The 16013-nt window shown below is 45.9% G+C and overlaps 1 protein-coding gene across 3 annotated transcripts in view; it reads right to left on the reverse strand.

Annotated features, from left to right (window-relative positions):
• The window catches only part of SCUBE2 (signal peptide, CUB domain and EGF like domain containing 2), a 71612-nt gene that overhangs the window by 40776 nt on the left and 14823 nt on the right, over positions 1–16013 (reverse strand). For all 3 annotated transcript variants that reach the window (XM_036028995.1, XM_028517568.2, XM_036028996.1), the window contains exons 4-7: positions 15310–15444; positions 10476–10601; positions 7795–7911; positions 6975–7064 (exon numbers count right to left, since the gene is read on the reverse strand). In XM_036028995.1, the coding sequence (XP_035884888.1) occupies positions 6975–7064; positions 7795–7911; positions 10476–10601; positions 15310–15444 (468 nt within the window). The remainder of the gene's footprint in view (positions 1–6974; positions 7065–7794; positions 7912–10475; positions 10602–15309; positions 15445–16013) is intronic.

Here is a 16013-nt window from a genome sequence, read left to right on the forward strand (position 1 = left end):
TACAAACAGTAAAATGACAACAAACTCACAACTATCAAGAACTGAATCTAAAAAACAAAAGCAAAAACAAACTAAGCAAACAACTAGACCAGGAACAGAATCATAGAAATGGAAATCATGTGGAGGGTTATCAGTGGGGAGGAAGAATGGGGGGGGAAAAGTAGAGGGAATAAGAACTATAAATGGTAGGTACAAAATAGACAGGGGAAGGTTGAGAATAGTATGGGAAATGGAGAAGCCAAAGAATTTATATGTACGACCCATGGATGTGAGCTAAGGTGGGGGAATGTTAGTGGGAAGGGGGCGGTGCAGGGTGGAGGGGAATAAAGGGGAAAAAATGGGACAACTGTAATAGCATAATTAATAAAATATATTTTTAAAAGATAATAAAAGAGAAGCTACTAGATGAGAGAAGTCAGATATGCTGGAAGTGGTATGTTTGAAGGGGCACTGACTGGCATAGCAGGTACTAAGTTACTCTAGAAGGAGAGGTGAGGGTGGAGGTAAAAATAGGAAGACTGATTGAGAGTCTGTATAACAAACAAATAAGCCCCCAAATTCCCCCCTAAATTTTACAGCCAGATGACTACCACCTTCTTATTGGGCTACAAGACAGAAATGTATCCTGGGGAAGTGGGGCCAGAGAAGAACTGGACTCAAGGGCACAAGCAATAGCAGAGGGTGGGCAGTAACGTCAATGAAAGTCTACACCAGGGGTGTCTGTCCAACCTTTTGGCATCTCTGCGCCACACTGGAAGAAGAGTTGTCTTGGGCCACTCATTAAATACATTGTGACACGTAATCACACAAAAATAATCTCACAATGTTAAGTAAATTTACAATTTTGTGTTGGGCCACATTCATAACCATCCTGAGCTGCATGCAGTCCATGGGCTACAGGTTGGACACCTCTGGTCTCTACCCTCAAAAGAGAGATGGCAAATTCTTACCTCCCACTCATTTGCCAGAAGGCTGGCAGTCAAGCCTATGTGTCCCCTGCAGGGGATTGAAAGATTCCTCTGCAGATAAACTGACCAGCCCAAGTGAAAGACATACAGATATTGCCATTTGAGGCTCTCCAAATGAAATGGCTAAGTCACTACCTAGACACCCAAGCATAAGGCCCACCAGCTGACAGAATATTTAATTGGCTTTTCAGTATTTCACTATTAAATATGAAAAGTCAGTCAAGAGTCACCAGACATTTCAGGAAAGCCTATAATGGGAAATAAATACGACAAATCAAACAAACAGTAAACTTGGAGGAAACAAAGATAATACAGGAAACAAAAGAGAAGTTTTTAAAAATTTTATAATTTCCTTAGAGGGATAAGAAAAATATCCATGAAACAAAAACAGGTACCTACAACAAAAGACAAAAGTAAAATTCTTGGGATTTCTTTATTTTAATTTTAGTTTTAAGAGTTTCAATAGTGGGGAAGGGAGGGAGAAAGAAAGGGAGAGAAACATCAATGTGAGAGAGAAATGTTGAGCAGTTGCCTCTCGCTTCTCACATACCACCCCCAGCCCCAGCTGGGGACCTGGCCCACAACCCAGGCATGTGGCCTGACTGGGAATGGAACCAGTGACCTTTTGGTTCCCAGGCTGGCACTCAACTCCCTGAGCAACAGTAGCTAGGGCTCTTTTTTTTTCTTTAAGATTTTATTATTTCTTTTTAGAGAGAGGAGAAGGGAGGGAGAAAGAAAGGGAGAGAAACATCAATGTGAGAGAGAAACATCGATTGGTTGCTTCTTGTATGTGCCCTGACTGAGGACCAAACCCAAAATCCAGGCATGTGCCCCAACCAGGAATGGAACCAGCAACCTTTTGCTTTGCGGGACAATGCCCAAACAACTGAGCCACACCAGTTAGGGCAAAAGTCTTGGAAATTCTTGAAAGCAGAAATTTAAAAAGAATCCTGTAGAAGAATTAGGGGATAAAAAAAAAAAAAAAAAAAGAGAGAGAAAGAAAAATATCTCCTAGAAAGTAAAACAAAAACATATAGAGAAAAGAAAAAAAATTAGAGAATCAATACAGGAGTTATGATAGCCAGCTAATAGGAGTTCCAGAGAGCAAGAACAGAGAAAATGGAATGAAGAGAATTATTAAAGAAAAAAATATGAGAAATCTTAACAGAACCAGGCGTCTTGAATGTCCATATTGAAAAGGTCAATTGAGTGCTCAACATAACAGGAAGGAGAAGTGAGGGACATTATTGTGAAATTTCAGATCCCCAGGAACAAGAAGAAGACCCTAAAAACATCTAAGAGAAGCTTTCATATGTTCCATATAAAGGATCAAGAATAAAAATGACTTCAGACTCCTTGAAACAACACTGATTGCTTGAAAACTATTCAAAATTCTCATGGAACATTATTTCTAACTCTGAATTACATACTGAGCCAATTCTATTTTTTAAGTTATATTTTATTGATTATGATTTAGAGTTGTCCCAATTTTTCCCCCTTGTCACCTCCACCTAGCACTGCCCACTCCCTCAGGAAGTCTCCACACCATTGTTCATGTCCATGGGTCATTCGTATAAGTTCTCTGGCTACTTCATTCCCTATACTGAACTCTACATTCCCATGGCTACACTGTAACTACCTATTTGTACTTTTTGATCTCCTCACCTCTTCACCCATTCTCCCCCTTCTCCCTCCCATCTGGAAACCATCAAAACGTTCTCTGTATCCACGATTCTGTCTCTGTTTTTCTTGTTTGCTTAGTTTGTTTTTTAGATTCAATTGTCAATAGATAATATATTTATTGTCATTTATTTGTTCATAGTTTCTATCTTCTTTTCTTAAATAAGCCCCTTTAACATTTCATATCATAATGGTTTAGTGATGATGAACTCCTTTAGTTTTTTCTTGTTTAGGAAGCTCTTTATCAGCTCCCCAATTCTAAATGATAGCTTTGCCAGGCAGAGCAATCTTGGCTACAGGTTCCTGCTTTTCATGATTTTAAATTTTCTTGCCAATCCCTTCTAGTCTGCAAAGATTTTTTTTTTTGAGAAATCAGCTGACAGTAGTATGGGACCTCCCCTGTAGGTAACTAACTGCCTTTCTGTTGCTGCTTTTAAGATTCCCTGTTTATCTTTAACCTTTGGCATTTTAATTATGATGTGTCTTAGAGTGGGTCTCTTTGCATCCATCATAATTGGGACTCTCTGTGCTTTCTGTACTTGTATGTCTATTTCCTTCATGAAATTAGGGAAGTTTTCTTTCATTATTTTTTCAAATAGATTTCCAATTTCTTGCTCTTTCTTTTCTCCTTCTGGCACCCCTATGATGCAAATGTTGGATTACTTGAAGTTGTCCAAGAGGCTGCTTATACTCTCCTCATTTTTTTGGATTCTTTTTTCTTCTTGTTCTGATTGCTGGTTTTTGTTTTCCTTATGTTCCAAATCATTGATTCTTGGCTTCACCCATTCTACCGTTGTTTCCCTGTAAATAGTTCTTTACTTCAATTAATGCATCCTTCATTTCTGACTGGATCTTTTTTATGCAGCTTGGGTCCTCACTAAGTTTCTTGAGCATCCTTATAACCAGTGTTTTGAATTCTGCATCTGATAGATTTCTTATCTCCATTTTGTTTAGTACTTTTTCTGGAGTTTTGATGTGTTCTTTCATTCGGTCCATATTTCTCTGTCTCCTTGTTTTGGCAGCCTCCCTGTGTTTGTTTCTATGTATTAGAGCTGCTTTGACTCTGTCTTGGTAACATGGCCTAATGTAGTAGATGTCCTGTACAGTCCAGTAGCATAGCCTCCCCTATCATTGAAGCTGGGTATTCAAGGTGCATCCTCTATATAGGCTGAGCACACCCTCCTCTTGTAGTTGAGCCTTGGTTGCTGTTGGCAGATCAATGGGAGGGACTTACCCAGGCCAGTCAACCGCAAGGACTGGCTATGACCACTGACCACCAATCTCTGCCCTCCATGGAGGATCAGCTGTGCAGGGGCAGGGTGCTGGTGCTCCAATGTGGTCTGTAGCTGTCCACTGGGTGGGTGGACTCTGTGGTTTCCCAGGTGGTGCAGGCCAAGGTCAGCCCTGACCTGTGCTCCATCTGGGGCCACCCTGCATGAGCTATAAATCATTTTGAGATGGCTGCTACTTGTGCTGTGCTTGGAGATTCCCAGAAAAAGCCAACTTGTGAATTAGGGCTGGCTGCTGCTAATGCCAGGCCTGGGGCCACTTAGCAAGAGGTACAGGGCCTGGGAGCCACTGAGACCAGCTGTTTCATGTTTGATAGTATTTAAGAAGTTGTGAAGCATGAGCCAAAACCAGGCATTCACATGGAAAAGTCACAGTTAACAGTTTGGGTAGGACTATAAGTTGAGTGGGGTGGAGTCTCAGGGGATCTCCAGGTTGGGGGCAAACAGTGTCAGCCAGGTTGATGGAGTCTCCTATGTGGCACCCACCTGCAAGCTCTTTGGCTCTGTGGCAGGAGAGCTCAGAAATGGAACAATGGCCTTTGTATGCCATCCTGTCTGAGAGAAAACTGCCTTCCAGCTCCTGCCTTGATGCCAGACACTTCAGTTCCCCATATGCCACTGGTGCCTTTCAAGCTGCTACCCCAGTGCAGGAGCTCAGAGGGAGTGAGTCTGAGTAAATCTATATGTGGGTTCTTTTAGGGGAACTGCTTGGGACTCCAGGAGTTTCTTCGACCAACTCAATCCTAGCTGGGTTTTGCAGCCAGAAGTTATGGGGACTTATCTTCCTGGCACTGGAACCCTGGGCTGGGGTGCCTGGTGTGGGGCTGGGACTCCTCACTTCAGAGATATCCCTCCCAAACTTTTACTCACCATGCTTGGATGTAGGACCAGCCCATTCTGCATCTCTGCTCCTCCTACCAGTCTGGACAAATGTGGTTTCTTTATTCCATAGTTGTCAGAGTTCTGTTCAGCTCAATTTCTGGTGGTTCTGAATGATGGCTGTTCTACATTTTAGTTGTAATTTTGATGTGGTTGTGTGAGGAGGTGAGCAGTGTTTACCTGTGCTGCCATCTCGACCAGAAGTCCTCCCTGAGCCAAATTCTCAATAAAAGGTGAAATTGGAATAAAAGTCATTTTCAGGCATGCAATGTTTTTTATAAAAATCTATATCTACCCATGTAATCTAACAAAAGAGAAGACGTGGGATCTGTGAAGTAAAGAGAATTCCAGGCTGGGGCTACAGGGAAAGCCCAAGAGAGCCATGTATAGCTGGTCCGGAGACAGGCCTCACCAGAGCAGGTGGGAACCTCAGACTAGACTTTTTAAGAAGAAAACAGAATTAATAAGTTAACTGCTATTTTTGAGTATGTTGAAAAGGGTTCTAGAGCTCTGCCAGGAATTTGCAAAAGAACTGGTAAGAGGTACTTAGAAAACTAAGCAAGTGGAGAAAATATAATCACAGCACATTACGTGACTCACAGGTGAATCATATTTAGATATGCACAGTCACAATAATGTAACATGTAATAGAGCTTAAATCATGATAAAGCCATATTTAGGGTATGAAGGGAAAGAGAGAGATGGGGAGGGAGCAGAAACAAACTTAAACTTAGTGTTCTGCAGTAGGAAGTCAAAAGCTAATTCCTAAAACTGACACATCAAGAAATAACTGTATAGTATCTCAATAAAAGAGGGTAAAAGAGAAATAACTGCATAGACTTCACTTTTCAGAAACATGGGGAAGGGGAATCAAGAGAAGAAACAACTACAAGAATTAAAAATTGTTGCCTCGGGCAAATGGGATGAGGGAATGGCAAGTTAGGTGACAAGGAAATGATGCATTTCATTACATGCTTCATAGTAGTAATTAAGTTTTTAAAGTTTTTATATTATTCATATGTACTATTTTGATTTAAGGCAATCAGAAACAATAGTTTTAATAGGGCAGAAAAGAGCTCAGAAATGTTACCTGCCTGGTGACCAGTGGCTGCTCAGTATCTTACCTGACTGCTAAATCCAGAAGCTATCAAAAGATAGGTTTTGTTTAAGTCAAGCCAAGCTTCCTCCAGAATAAAAATGGGTCCAGAGGGTCTGTCTGATTCCCATGCCCATAGCCACGGCCACTACTTCTGCTGTCATCTCCAGCTCCATTGTCCGGACCTGCTGGCAGACCCTCCCGTGCCCCACAGCCAAGTGCCACTCTCCTCCATTCATCTCTCCCAATATTAACATGGACTGAAGTCAGAAAGAGGAGACTCGGCGGACAAAAATAACAGACACAGCAGCACACTAAGCTAGAGGCTGCCCAAAGTGCCTCTCTGGTCACAGTTACTGAGAAGGAAGGGAACGGAATGTTCCTGACCACCCACTAAGTCCCAGGCGTCGGACTCTGCGCACTTGTGCACATTAGTATCTTAACTGAGCTTCCTGACAACCCTAAGAAGTAGGTCTTATTACATCTATTTTATTTTTTTATCCTCACCTGAGGACGTGCTTATTGATTTTAGAGAGAAGGAAGGGAGGGAGAGAGAGAGAGGGAGAGAAACATCAAAGTGAGAGAGAAACATGGATTGGTTGCCTCTCACGAGCCCTGACCAGGGATGAACCTGCAACCTAGGTATGTGCCTTGATCAGGAATTGAATCCGAGACATTTTGGTTTACAGGATTACGCTCCAATGGAGCCTCACCGGCAAGGGCTTATTACATGTATTTTAAAGAAAGTGTAGGAAGTGGAGGCTCGGGGCAGTTTACTGGGTGCAAGAACTAGCTGGGGCGGGGGGGGGGGCGGGGCGGGGCAGGAGGACATTAACCGGGCTATTCTGACAGTGTGGCCAGTGCTCTTCCCACAACACAGGAGTTCAGGTGATGGTGAAGCAACAGCAGTGGGTTAAGATCAGATACACCCTGGCTTGACAGGAGCTCCTGACCCCCGTCCCGCTGGCCTGAGGGCACCTGGGTCCCAGGCTCAGGCCTGATGTAGTTGGGGAGGGAAATGGACAATGACAGTGGCCAGGGGAGAGTGGGCAAGGCGCCTACCCATGAGCAGTCGCCGTTTCACCCGCTTGTCCCCATCTGCCACCGACGTGGCATTGCTCTCCGTCACCTCCAGGGCGGTGTCCTCTCGCTCTGCAAGAAACACAAAAGAGCACAGTTCTCAGACCGAATGAGTCAGATTATTCATCCCCTGCACAACTGCTTCTGCTGAAACCCCAGATATGAGAGCAATGTGAGATATGTGACTGCTCACTCAATAAAAATGTGCAGTAATGAGGCTCTGTGGGAAGCCTGGCATGCGAAATGTATGCAGAGCCTCAGTAAACATTCAAAAACGTGTGCTTTTGAAGCACATCGCACTGACCAAAGAGACACTGGGGAATGCAAGCTTCAGATTCACGCCAATACCCTTAGTCCAGGGTGAAAAGAATCTTATAAAATGGAGTCAACAAAGGACACGCTATGACAGATGGGGCAGGCATCCCACCAGGAATATGCAACCCTGGATCCTGCTGACAGAAAGGCCACTGTGCTGTCACAAACCACTAGATTTAACTTTGTGTCACCGAAGCCACTCAGGATGTATTGTCCAGTCTCCCAAATACTAGCTTCAGGAGAAGCCTAGTCCAGGAGAGGTGAAAGGGCTTTTCAAGGTCACACATGGAGAAAGGGACCGCATTCCCTAAACCATTCCCACTGCCACATGTGAAGCATCATGGGACCGTTTGGGGACAAATGCACTGGAAACACCTGCATCTGGTGCCCAACACCATTAATAGTTGGTCAGGGTTAGGGTCAGAGTTAGGGTAAGGGTTGGGCAGGCTGGGGTAGACTCTCACCCAGTACGGGGGCCTCCACTCACCAAGGCAGCTCCTCCCATCTGTGTGCATCTTGTACTGGGGATGGCAGCTACACTCTGGACCTTCAGCTGTATCCTCACAGGAGTGCTGGCACCCACCATTTCCATGGTTACAAGTCACTGAGAGGAAAATGAATTGATGCATAAAGCCCTGAGATTTCCACATCCAGGGCTGCGTCTGTGCCAGAAGAACTCTGATTTTCATTCAGCAAGTATCTGAGCCCCTCATACACACTGGGCGCTGGGCGCTGGGCACAGGAGAGATGACCCTGAGCAGACCCTGTCTCTGTCCGCATCAACAGGCAGTCACGATATGGAGTGTGGAAATGCCGAATGACAGATTTGACCAAAATTATACGGAAGGTTGAGATGGGAAGGTGGGAGGTATAGATATTCACTATTTAGACAAACTCATAACAAAAGATTCTTAGACTACTGCTTTGCTCTATCAGGAGAAGTTTGCATATTAACACAACTGTACTGGAGCTCTGGGAAATGCAATCACACTCTAGGTCTGGGACAAACAGACAAAATTTAATTTGTACATGTGTATAGGATTTCTCTCATCAGATTCCATCTGGATTAGTTAGAAGGAAGGTGGGTAATCAGAGGAAATAGTGATTCTTTGCATACAATTAATGCAATATTAACCAGCAATTACAAAGACTATGTACAAATGCATTGACGGCAAGCCCCCCCCCCCAAAAAAAAGAGCTAACTACAAAACCGAACAGTGGTTACCTCTGGCAGAGCAAATGGGAGGAGGAAGGTTATATTTTCTCTCCACGCTTTGGACTGTTTGAATTCTTACACAGGCATTGTAATTTTTCTAACTTAAAAGAACTAAATGCATATCTGTGGTGTGAGAAACTTTTCTGTGATTGTAGTTATGTAAAAATTGTGTTATGCCTATGAACACCTAAATAAGAATATGAAAAAAAAGTGAAACAGCTGGTGATGTGGTGGAATTCTGAATCTTTGTCCTCTTTTAAGTATGATTATATTATTTGAGCAGAGACATCTTAAAAACATTTAAAATTTTTAAAAATAAGCTTTCAAATAGTCTGTTGGCCCCTGAAAAAAACTGAAATGCTGAGTCTCACTGCACAGGTCTCGGAGGATCTGCGTGCTCCTTCAAAGACACCCGGAACCAGGAGAAGCGGTCCTCACCCTGCCCGGCCGCTGGCTGCCCCCAAGCACAGCCTCACTTGTAAGGGCCCCGAAAGCCTGTCGGAGCTTGTTTGTGCCGGGGGCACCAGCCCTGGTTCGGCAGGCTTCAAGGCTGCACTCCGCTTTGTGGTGGAGACAATGGAAAGAAGTCTCTTACCTGCGAAACTGTCTCATCTCAAATCATTATACTGTACACCTGAAACTAATAAAAATGTTTTCTGTTGATTATACCTCGATTTAAAAAATAAAAAGAAATGCGGTGACTTAAAATAACAACAGCTGTCTCTTCATCTCTTAACCATGAAGGTCTCCTCACTGTAAACTACCATCCGTAGCAAACTGCAGGGGTCTTCTAGAAGGTCCATGGCTTTGGGAGGAGTTCCTGAAGGGAAACCCTCAGAGTTTCCTCCGGCATAGATCGTGGTTCAGGAACACCTTTAATGGCCGGTTGTTTCCTATTGTCTGTTGGTGTTTCATGAGCATATTTCATCATTGTGGGGCAGCTGTGTCCAGACCACGTATGCCGTTCACAGATCCATTAATCTTAAACGTGTGGATTGAGCACATCCTGTGGCAGGCACCAGAAGACTGAGAGAGGAAACCGATGAGGTCCCTGACGTGGAGGGCTCATGGTTGGGGAGAAACACATAAACACAATTTCTCCCAGAGAATCATGTGCTGGAAATGACTCTCTGCTGTGGGAGCCAAAACACCAAACGGTGGCCGTGCTGAGGCCGTCCAGGAGGATTCCAAGGTAGGACGACATGGTGACTACGAGCACACGCCCTGTGTCAGGCAGACCCACGCTGGAACCCTAATTTGTTCACTTAATCCCTGAGTGACCTTGTTGCTTTAGCTTCTCCACAATTTTCTCAGCTAAAAGTGAGCATAATAACACTTGGCTCTTAGGGTGGTGATTTTAAGAATTAAATATGACAAGGGTACATCTTCAGACAAGACTTTGCACATAATAAATGCTTCCCCAAAGGTAGACATTACCCTTATCATTTGTAGAAGTCATGTAGGATATTGAAAATTGAGTGAGAATTGGCCAAGCCAGGGAAGGAGGAGTGCTTGGAAAAGGCTTGGGGACATGAAAGACATGGGCTGTTTTCTGAAAGGCAAAGAGTTGGTGTTTGGGAGAAAAAGAGGTGGGCACGGCTTATAAAAGAAGCACAAACCAGGTAGCAAAGAGCTGGGATTGCCCAATGAGGAAATTTGACTCAGTTCTGTGGGAATGGGGATACCCAGCCCCCAATGTCACACTCCTTCCTCCTGAATTTCATTTCCTTCTGAGTGGTTACTTAAAAAAAAAAAAAACCATTTCTCTTCCCTTTTGGGAGACTACCCTGGTACAGTGAACTGAGTGCTCGATGGAGGTCAGTGTCACATGCCAGCTTCCTTCCCTGCTGCTGCTGTGCCAGGAAGTGGCGGTTCTGATGCTGGGCTGCTGCTGCCAACAACCTCTGGGGCAGGCCAGTTCCCAGCGCAGGTGTGCACCTGTTCATACTTACGGATGCAATCTCTCTGGTTCTTGGCCAGCTCAAAACCAGGCCTGCATTCGCAGGCGACACTGCCCCTCGGAGCCTCCTTGCAGATGTGACTACAGCCATGATTCTTATTCATGCAGCTCAGACCCTCTGCAAAACAGAGCAGCATGTGACCAGGCATGAGCCACAGACTTGCCTGCCTGCTCGAGTCTCCAGCAGCCCCATGTTTTAAAAGAATATATCATTAAAATCAAGGCAGACATGAAAAATTTCTTATGTCACCCGAGAGATAAGAGGTCTCAATTCTCAAAAAAAAAAAAAAAAGTAGGAGCCCACACCAATAAACTGAAAAGAGAGTTCTCATCAGGAGCTCTCTGAGCGTGGAATGAGAGCCTGCTGACCCCAGGAACTGGTTACCGAAGCCGATCAAGAATGCAAAGAGGAGAGGAGGGTGCCCCTCAGAGAGCCTGCAGGTGGGCTGAGGAGGGGCCCCACTGCTTTCACACACTCTTGAAGATGATTTTCAGAAAATTTCCACCCTCCTCTCTCCCCCCACCAAATCCACATTTGGGTGGTGACCATGACTACTGTATTTTGGCACCACCACCATGGTCACCTGCCCAGGGACCTCTCCTTTGTGACCACCCTTGTCAGTCCCTGGGCCCTTCTCTCAGCAAGCTGGGGGCACAAGCCGCTGGCAGTGTCACACGACAACGTGATGGCAAGGAGAACAGAAGGAGACCTCCTATGTGGGGTTTGCTTTGGCTTCTGTGTGATCCTTTTGGGTGTGCTGTAAGTTTCATTAGACCCAATCTTGTGGCAACAGTGATGGGAAGGGGGAGAGGTGGTTATTTTCCTGGATGGTCTAACATACACAGAAATGACGGGGCCGTAGCAAAGTATACACCTGTGTAGTTTGCCAGCACTGTGCCTCATCTCAAAACCCACTGAGACCTTGATGCCTGCCCGTACTCCAAAAGAGCTATCGCCACACTCAAGAGTATTCTCAAAACATCACCTCAGTCTGCAGTGCATTACTAATGCAATGCTTCTTCGAATTTGTGCAATGCAACTCAAAGACACCTTTGAAAGTAGGGATTTTGTTCTCATTGGCTCCCTAGTAACAAGACACTTTCTCATATTGGAAGTAACATCGTTTAAACCTAAGTACCAGTGTTTTCATTCAGCTTCTCTAGGGTCCCACACTGTTCTGTACTGTGCCCCTGAAACCTTAGCTACTTGGCTCTAAGGAGGTCAAAAGTCCCCTCTCTGCCATTCTGCCACAGACCCACTGATCTATGCTGAACTGGGAAAATTGTTTTCATATAAACAGTTCTTATTCCCATTTCAAAAGATAGCACAAGAGTTAATACATCCCATACTCTCCTAAAACTATCTTGGTTTTTATCTGACAGTTACGAGCTGTTTGAACTGTGGCTCTCAATCTGCTGGAAGGTGCTGGGACTCATTCACCCATGCCAAGGGCTGCTGTCAATTAATACAGAAAGAGGCTTGCACTGGATGAGTGGAAACTGCTCATTGCTCTAACTGGTGATTTCTGAAGATGTTATTTTCTCCTGGTGCCAAGATGGCACAGGAGGTGCTTCTGAAAGCAGTGTCTTGTCCTCCTGGGAAGGCACAGTGAGCATTACATTTGTCCTTAGGTCAGCAGAGCATTTGAAATAACAGGCACCAGGCCCTGGCTGGTATGGCTCAGTTGGTTGGAGCATCATCTGGTAGGCCAAAGGGTCGTGGGTTTGATTCCCAGCCAGAGCACATAAGCAAGTTGCAGGTTCAATCCATGGTTGGGGCATGTAGAAGTGGCAACTGATCGATATTTCTTTCTCACATCGATGATTCTCTCTCTCCCCCTCCCTTTCTCTCTAAAAGTAATAAAAAACAAATGTCTCTGGGAGAACATAAAAAACAAATTAAGAAAAAAAGAAAAAGTTCCAGGAGCACCTAGGGGTACGCGTGACAGTGCCCGAGAAAAGGCAGCAGTAACACCTGCAAAGTGCCCTCCCCACACAGGTCAGCTGCTTCTTTTTCTTCTTTTTCACTCTCTTTACAAGTCCTGTTAAGACTTTTACAAAGTGACCTTTACTGCCTCAGAGCAATTCATTTACACAAGAAATATTTTGTATGAACTGTGCACCAGATGCTGTGGAGATACACAGAAAATTGCCCCTGATGTCATATCAGAGCAAGCTAGACCCAAGCTCACCAGGAGACAATGGAGGTTAAAAATGGCTCTGGAGATGCTGAGGGCTTTTCAAGAGGTGACATGAAGCCTCTTAGGGTACCCTGACTCAAACAAGGCCACTGCAGGGGCGGGGAGGGGGGCAGGTGGATCTGGTCCAAACTGGGAGGCCCGCTGGCCACAGTCCTGGCTGCCCCTGGGACCAGCCTAGCCATTGTGTTCAGCGATGTTAGTTCACCAGGAGGAAAACAGCTCAAAAACATTAGAAATGCCCATTCCTGTGGTCCCCAGGCTCGGGGTCTCAATGAAAGATGCTTCCAGAAACCAAATAAAAATATGGCTTGCCAACAGGGTGAGAAGCGACGCACAAAAGGGCCGGACAGGCCCCGGTGGGGGCACAGCCCCTTCCTCACGACCCTGACGCCTTCCCCACTGCTCTGAAAGGGCCACAGGACAAACACCTAAAAACATTCTCAGCGCAGACAAAACAACAGAGGAATGCTCACTTTGAGAGCCTGAGTGCCTGTGAATGGGGACAAAGGCAGGCGGGCCGCTGTCTCCAGCCTACCCCCATTACATGGGTGAAAACACACGGTCTCTCCCTCAGAGCTTTGGGGTCTCTCAGAATTTAAAAAAAATCAATGACTGGAGCTGTCCCTCTGAATCAGCTATTAGGGTCCCCTGCATTGAAGAACAGTTGGCAAACAATGAAGAGCAAGAGCTGTTAGCAAAACAACAGCTAAACTAGAAAATGCTAGTGTGCAGTGTTACCTCCTTTTAACCATTTTTTGGAGTATCAACTGTAGGTTTTAAAGTCTATTTTAATACAGTTTCTAAGGGTTTAATGCGCATGGTAGGGGAGTCCTAGAGGAGCTGGGGTTCTCGGCTGTTCTACCGGGAGAGGTGAAGCCTGATGGGTGGGGCCTCGGGTCGAGTGTGCGCGCGGGCTCTCGCTGATGTGCATTTGCCAGGCCATCAGGTCAAAACCCAACAGAAAATCACAGGGAGCGCTTCCAAACCACAGCGCGAATTCTTGGATTTTGGTTTTAGCTCCAGACAAATAGGTTCATTTTAAATACTCTTCAGGGGTTCCAAGAATGTCTGAACTGTAGAAAATTAAAAAACGCAGATTGTGGAAGGGAACTGCTTTTGTATTTACTTCTGTTAGGAGGAGCCTGTGTCTTTAATCGGTCTAGGGGGCTTGCTGGAGGGGAAAAGGGGGCCACCGCTCTGGAAGTGCAAGGCTAAGGGATGAGTAGGGCTTCATGAGTGGGTGGGATCCATGCTGGGGGCGTCCAAGCAATGGCCCCCCCACCCACGGGCCACCTGCTGCCAGAAAAGAAAGCCAGAGTGACTTCTCCAGAAGCAGCTTGGAGCAACCAAAGGGGAGATGCCCTGAGATCAGATCACTAGTGCCGCTGGCCTCTTCACTCCGCCTCGGAGGAGAGTCAGAGCTCACCCAAGAGCCCAGACAGACCCGCAGGAAAAGGAAACCCAACTGCTACTCGAACACGCCTGTGTGAGATGGAGACCTGCTTGGTTAGAGCCAGTGTGTGCGCTCCCGGCCGCCGTGACCAGGCTGGGGTGGTGGGAACCATGGAGCCCTCGTCCCGGGGGTTTTCTCTGACCATTCTCAGTGTCCAGACGGGCTTTCCAGTCAGGTACAGGGAAGGAGCCCTCATTCCTAGGAAAAATCATCTTCCACAAAGAAACCCTTGAAAAGGCACTGTCACCACAATTAAAATAACAAACCCATAAATCTGTGATTAAATAATAGAAGAGCTTAAAATGGCCTCATTCTTAAGTTATGAAAACGGATAAGTAGCACATACCAAAAGGAGTTAATAGTCTAATATTTAGGGCACTTCACTTGAAAAGAGGCACAGGCAACCCTGGGAGAAGAAATGCAGTCACCAAGATGTGATTATCTGGCTTACAAAAGAGCAAGAAGAATTAAAAGCACATCATTTGGCAAAAAGTGGCGATTGGCCCTGTGTACTCATGCCCCCTCCCACTCCTGAGAGTCCACTGAACTAATTAGAGGCACAAAACAAGGTATAAACTCAAAACAGAGAGAAGAAAAGAAGGCCATCAAAAGAGAAGAGCTTTCTGCAAACTTAGGGAGGAATGGTAAGTGGTGACATAGAGAGAGCCCCAGCCTGGGGAGAGTCCCCTGCCTGCTGGAGCCTCAGAGGCTTAAGAGTTCAGAAATGCAAAACATGGGGAAGGCCCCATCTAGCTGGGGGTGCTAACAGAGCAAAGCTCTGGAAATCTCCACAGGAGGCTCCAGCCCTTCCCACCCACCCTGAGCAAGGAGCAGGCTCGGCTTGGTGCTGTGGTTTGCAGCACGATTTTGAAAAACTTGGCAGACTGTCCATTTCCCCTGAGATATCTTGTCATGTTTGAAATGTACTCTATGGGAAGATTAGAATCAGAGAATGTGAGAATTTGAAGAGACCTCAGAGCTCAGCCACTTACTTTGCCGGGTGAGCCAGGTAAAGATGGTGAAGCTAAAACAACTCGCCCACGGTCCCCCACTAGCAGAGTCTGGGCTGCTTTCTACAGCCCATACCTCCCTTCTATAGTCACTGAGGGTGGGGGATGCTCAGATGTGAGCGTCCCCCACCTCCTCCCCCAACCACAGCAGAGCAAAGGTACCTTCTGAGCGGTGGATGCACGTGTGCTGATTGTCACTCAGGAAAAAGCCCTCCTTGCAGTGGCACCTGTAGCTCCCCATGACGTTGACACAGGTCTGCTGGCAGCCGCCATTGTTCTCCAGGCACTCGTCCACGTCTGCAGGGGGAAGGCTAATCATCTCTTTTGTTACTGGTTCAATACCCCGCTCCGCTCGGCAGCTCAGGGACTCCTACTAAGCAGAGATGGGCTTCCTTTCCCAGCCCCTGCATCACGGAAGCTCCAAGCATTGAAGTCAGGGAGACTCCAGATGATTAACTGACCCTCATGGGTCTGGGGCTCACTTAAAAAAGGCCTTCTGTATGCATATAGGATAATCAGTTCAGTAAATATTGACTGAACACCTTCTCTTTGCAAAGTACAGTGCAGTGCTCAGTGCTTGGGGAGGCAGTAAAACAGACGAAAGATCAAATTCCCCCGTTCCAGGAGCATGCTCTTCAGGAGGGGGAAAGAGACAAGTGTACAAGTGATCATGAAATACAGGAAGAGGTGGCACAAAGGAAAAGGAGGTCACGTGTGGTTGTTGGGTGTCAGGATGGGTTTTGTGGAAAAGCTGGTGAAGGGTGGGCCCTGTGGGATTCCTCCAGTTATAAATCAGGAGGAGGGCTTCCAGGCAGAGGGAGTGTGAGCACTGGTGGGAAGGCTGGGGAACACGGAGTCTGTTCAAG

Source organism: Phyllostomus discolor, chromosome 6 (genome assembly GCF_004126475.2).
Source record: "Phyllostomus discolor isolate MPI-MPIP mPhyDis1 chromosome 6, mPhyDis1.pri.v3, whole genome shotgun sequence".
In the NCBI taxonomy this organism is placed as follows: Eukaryota; Metazoa; Chordata; class Mammalia; order Chiroptera; family Phyllostomidae; genus Phyllostomus; species Phyllostomus discolor.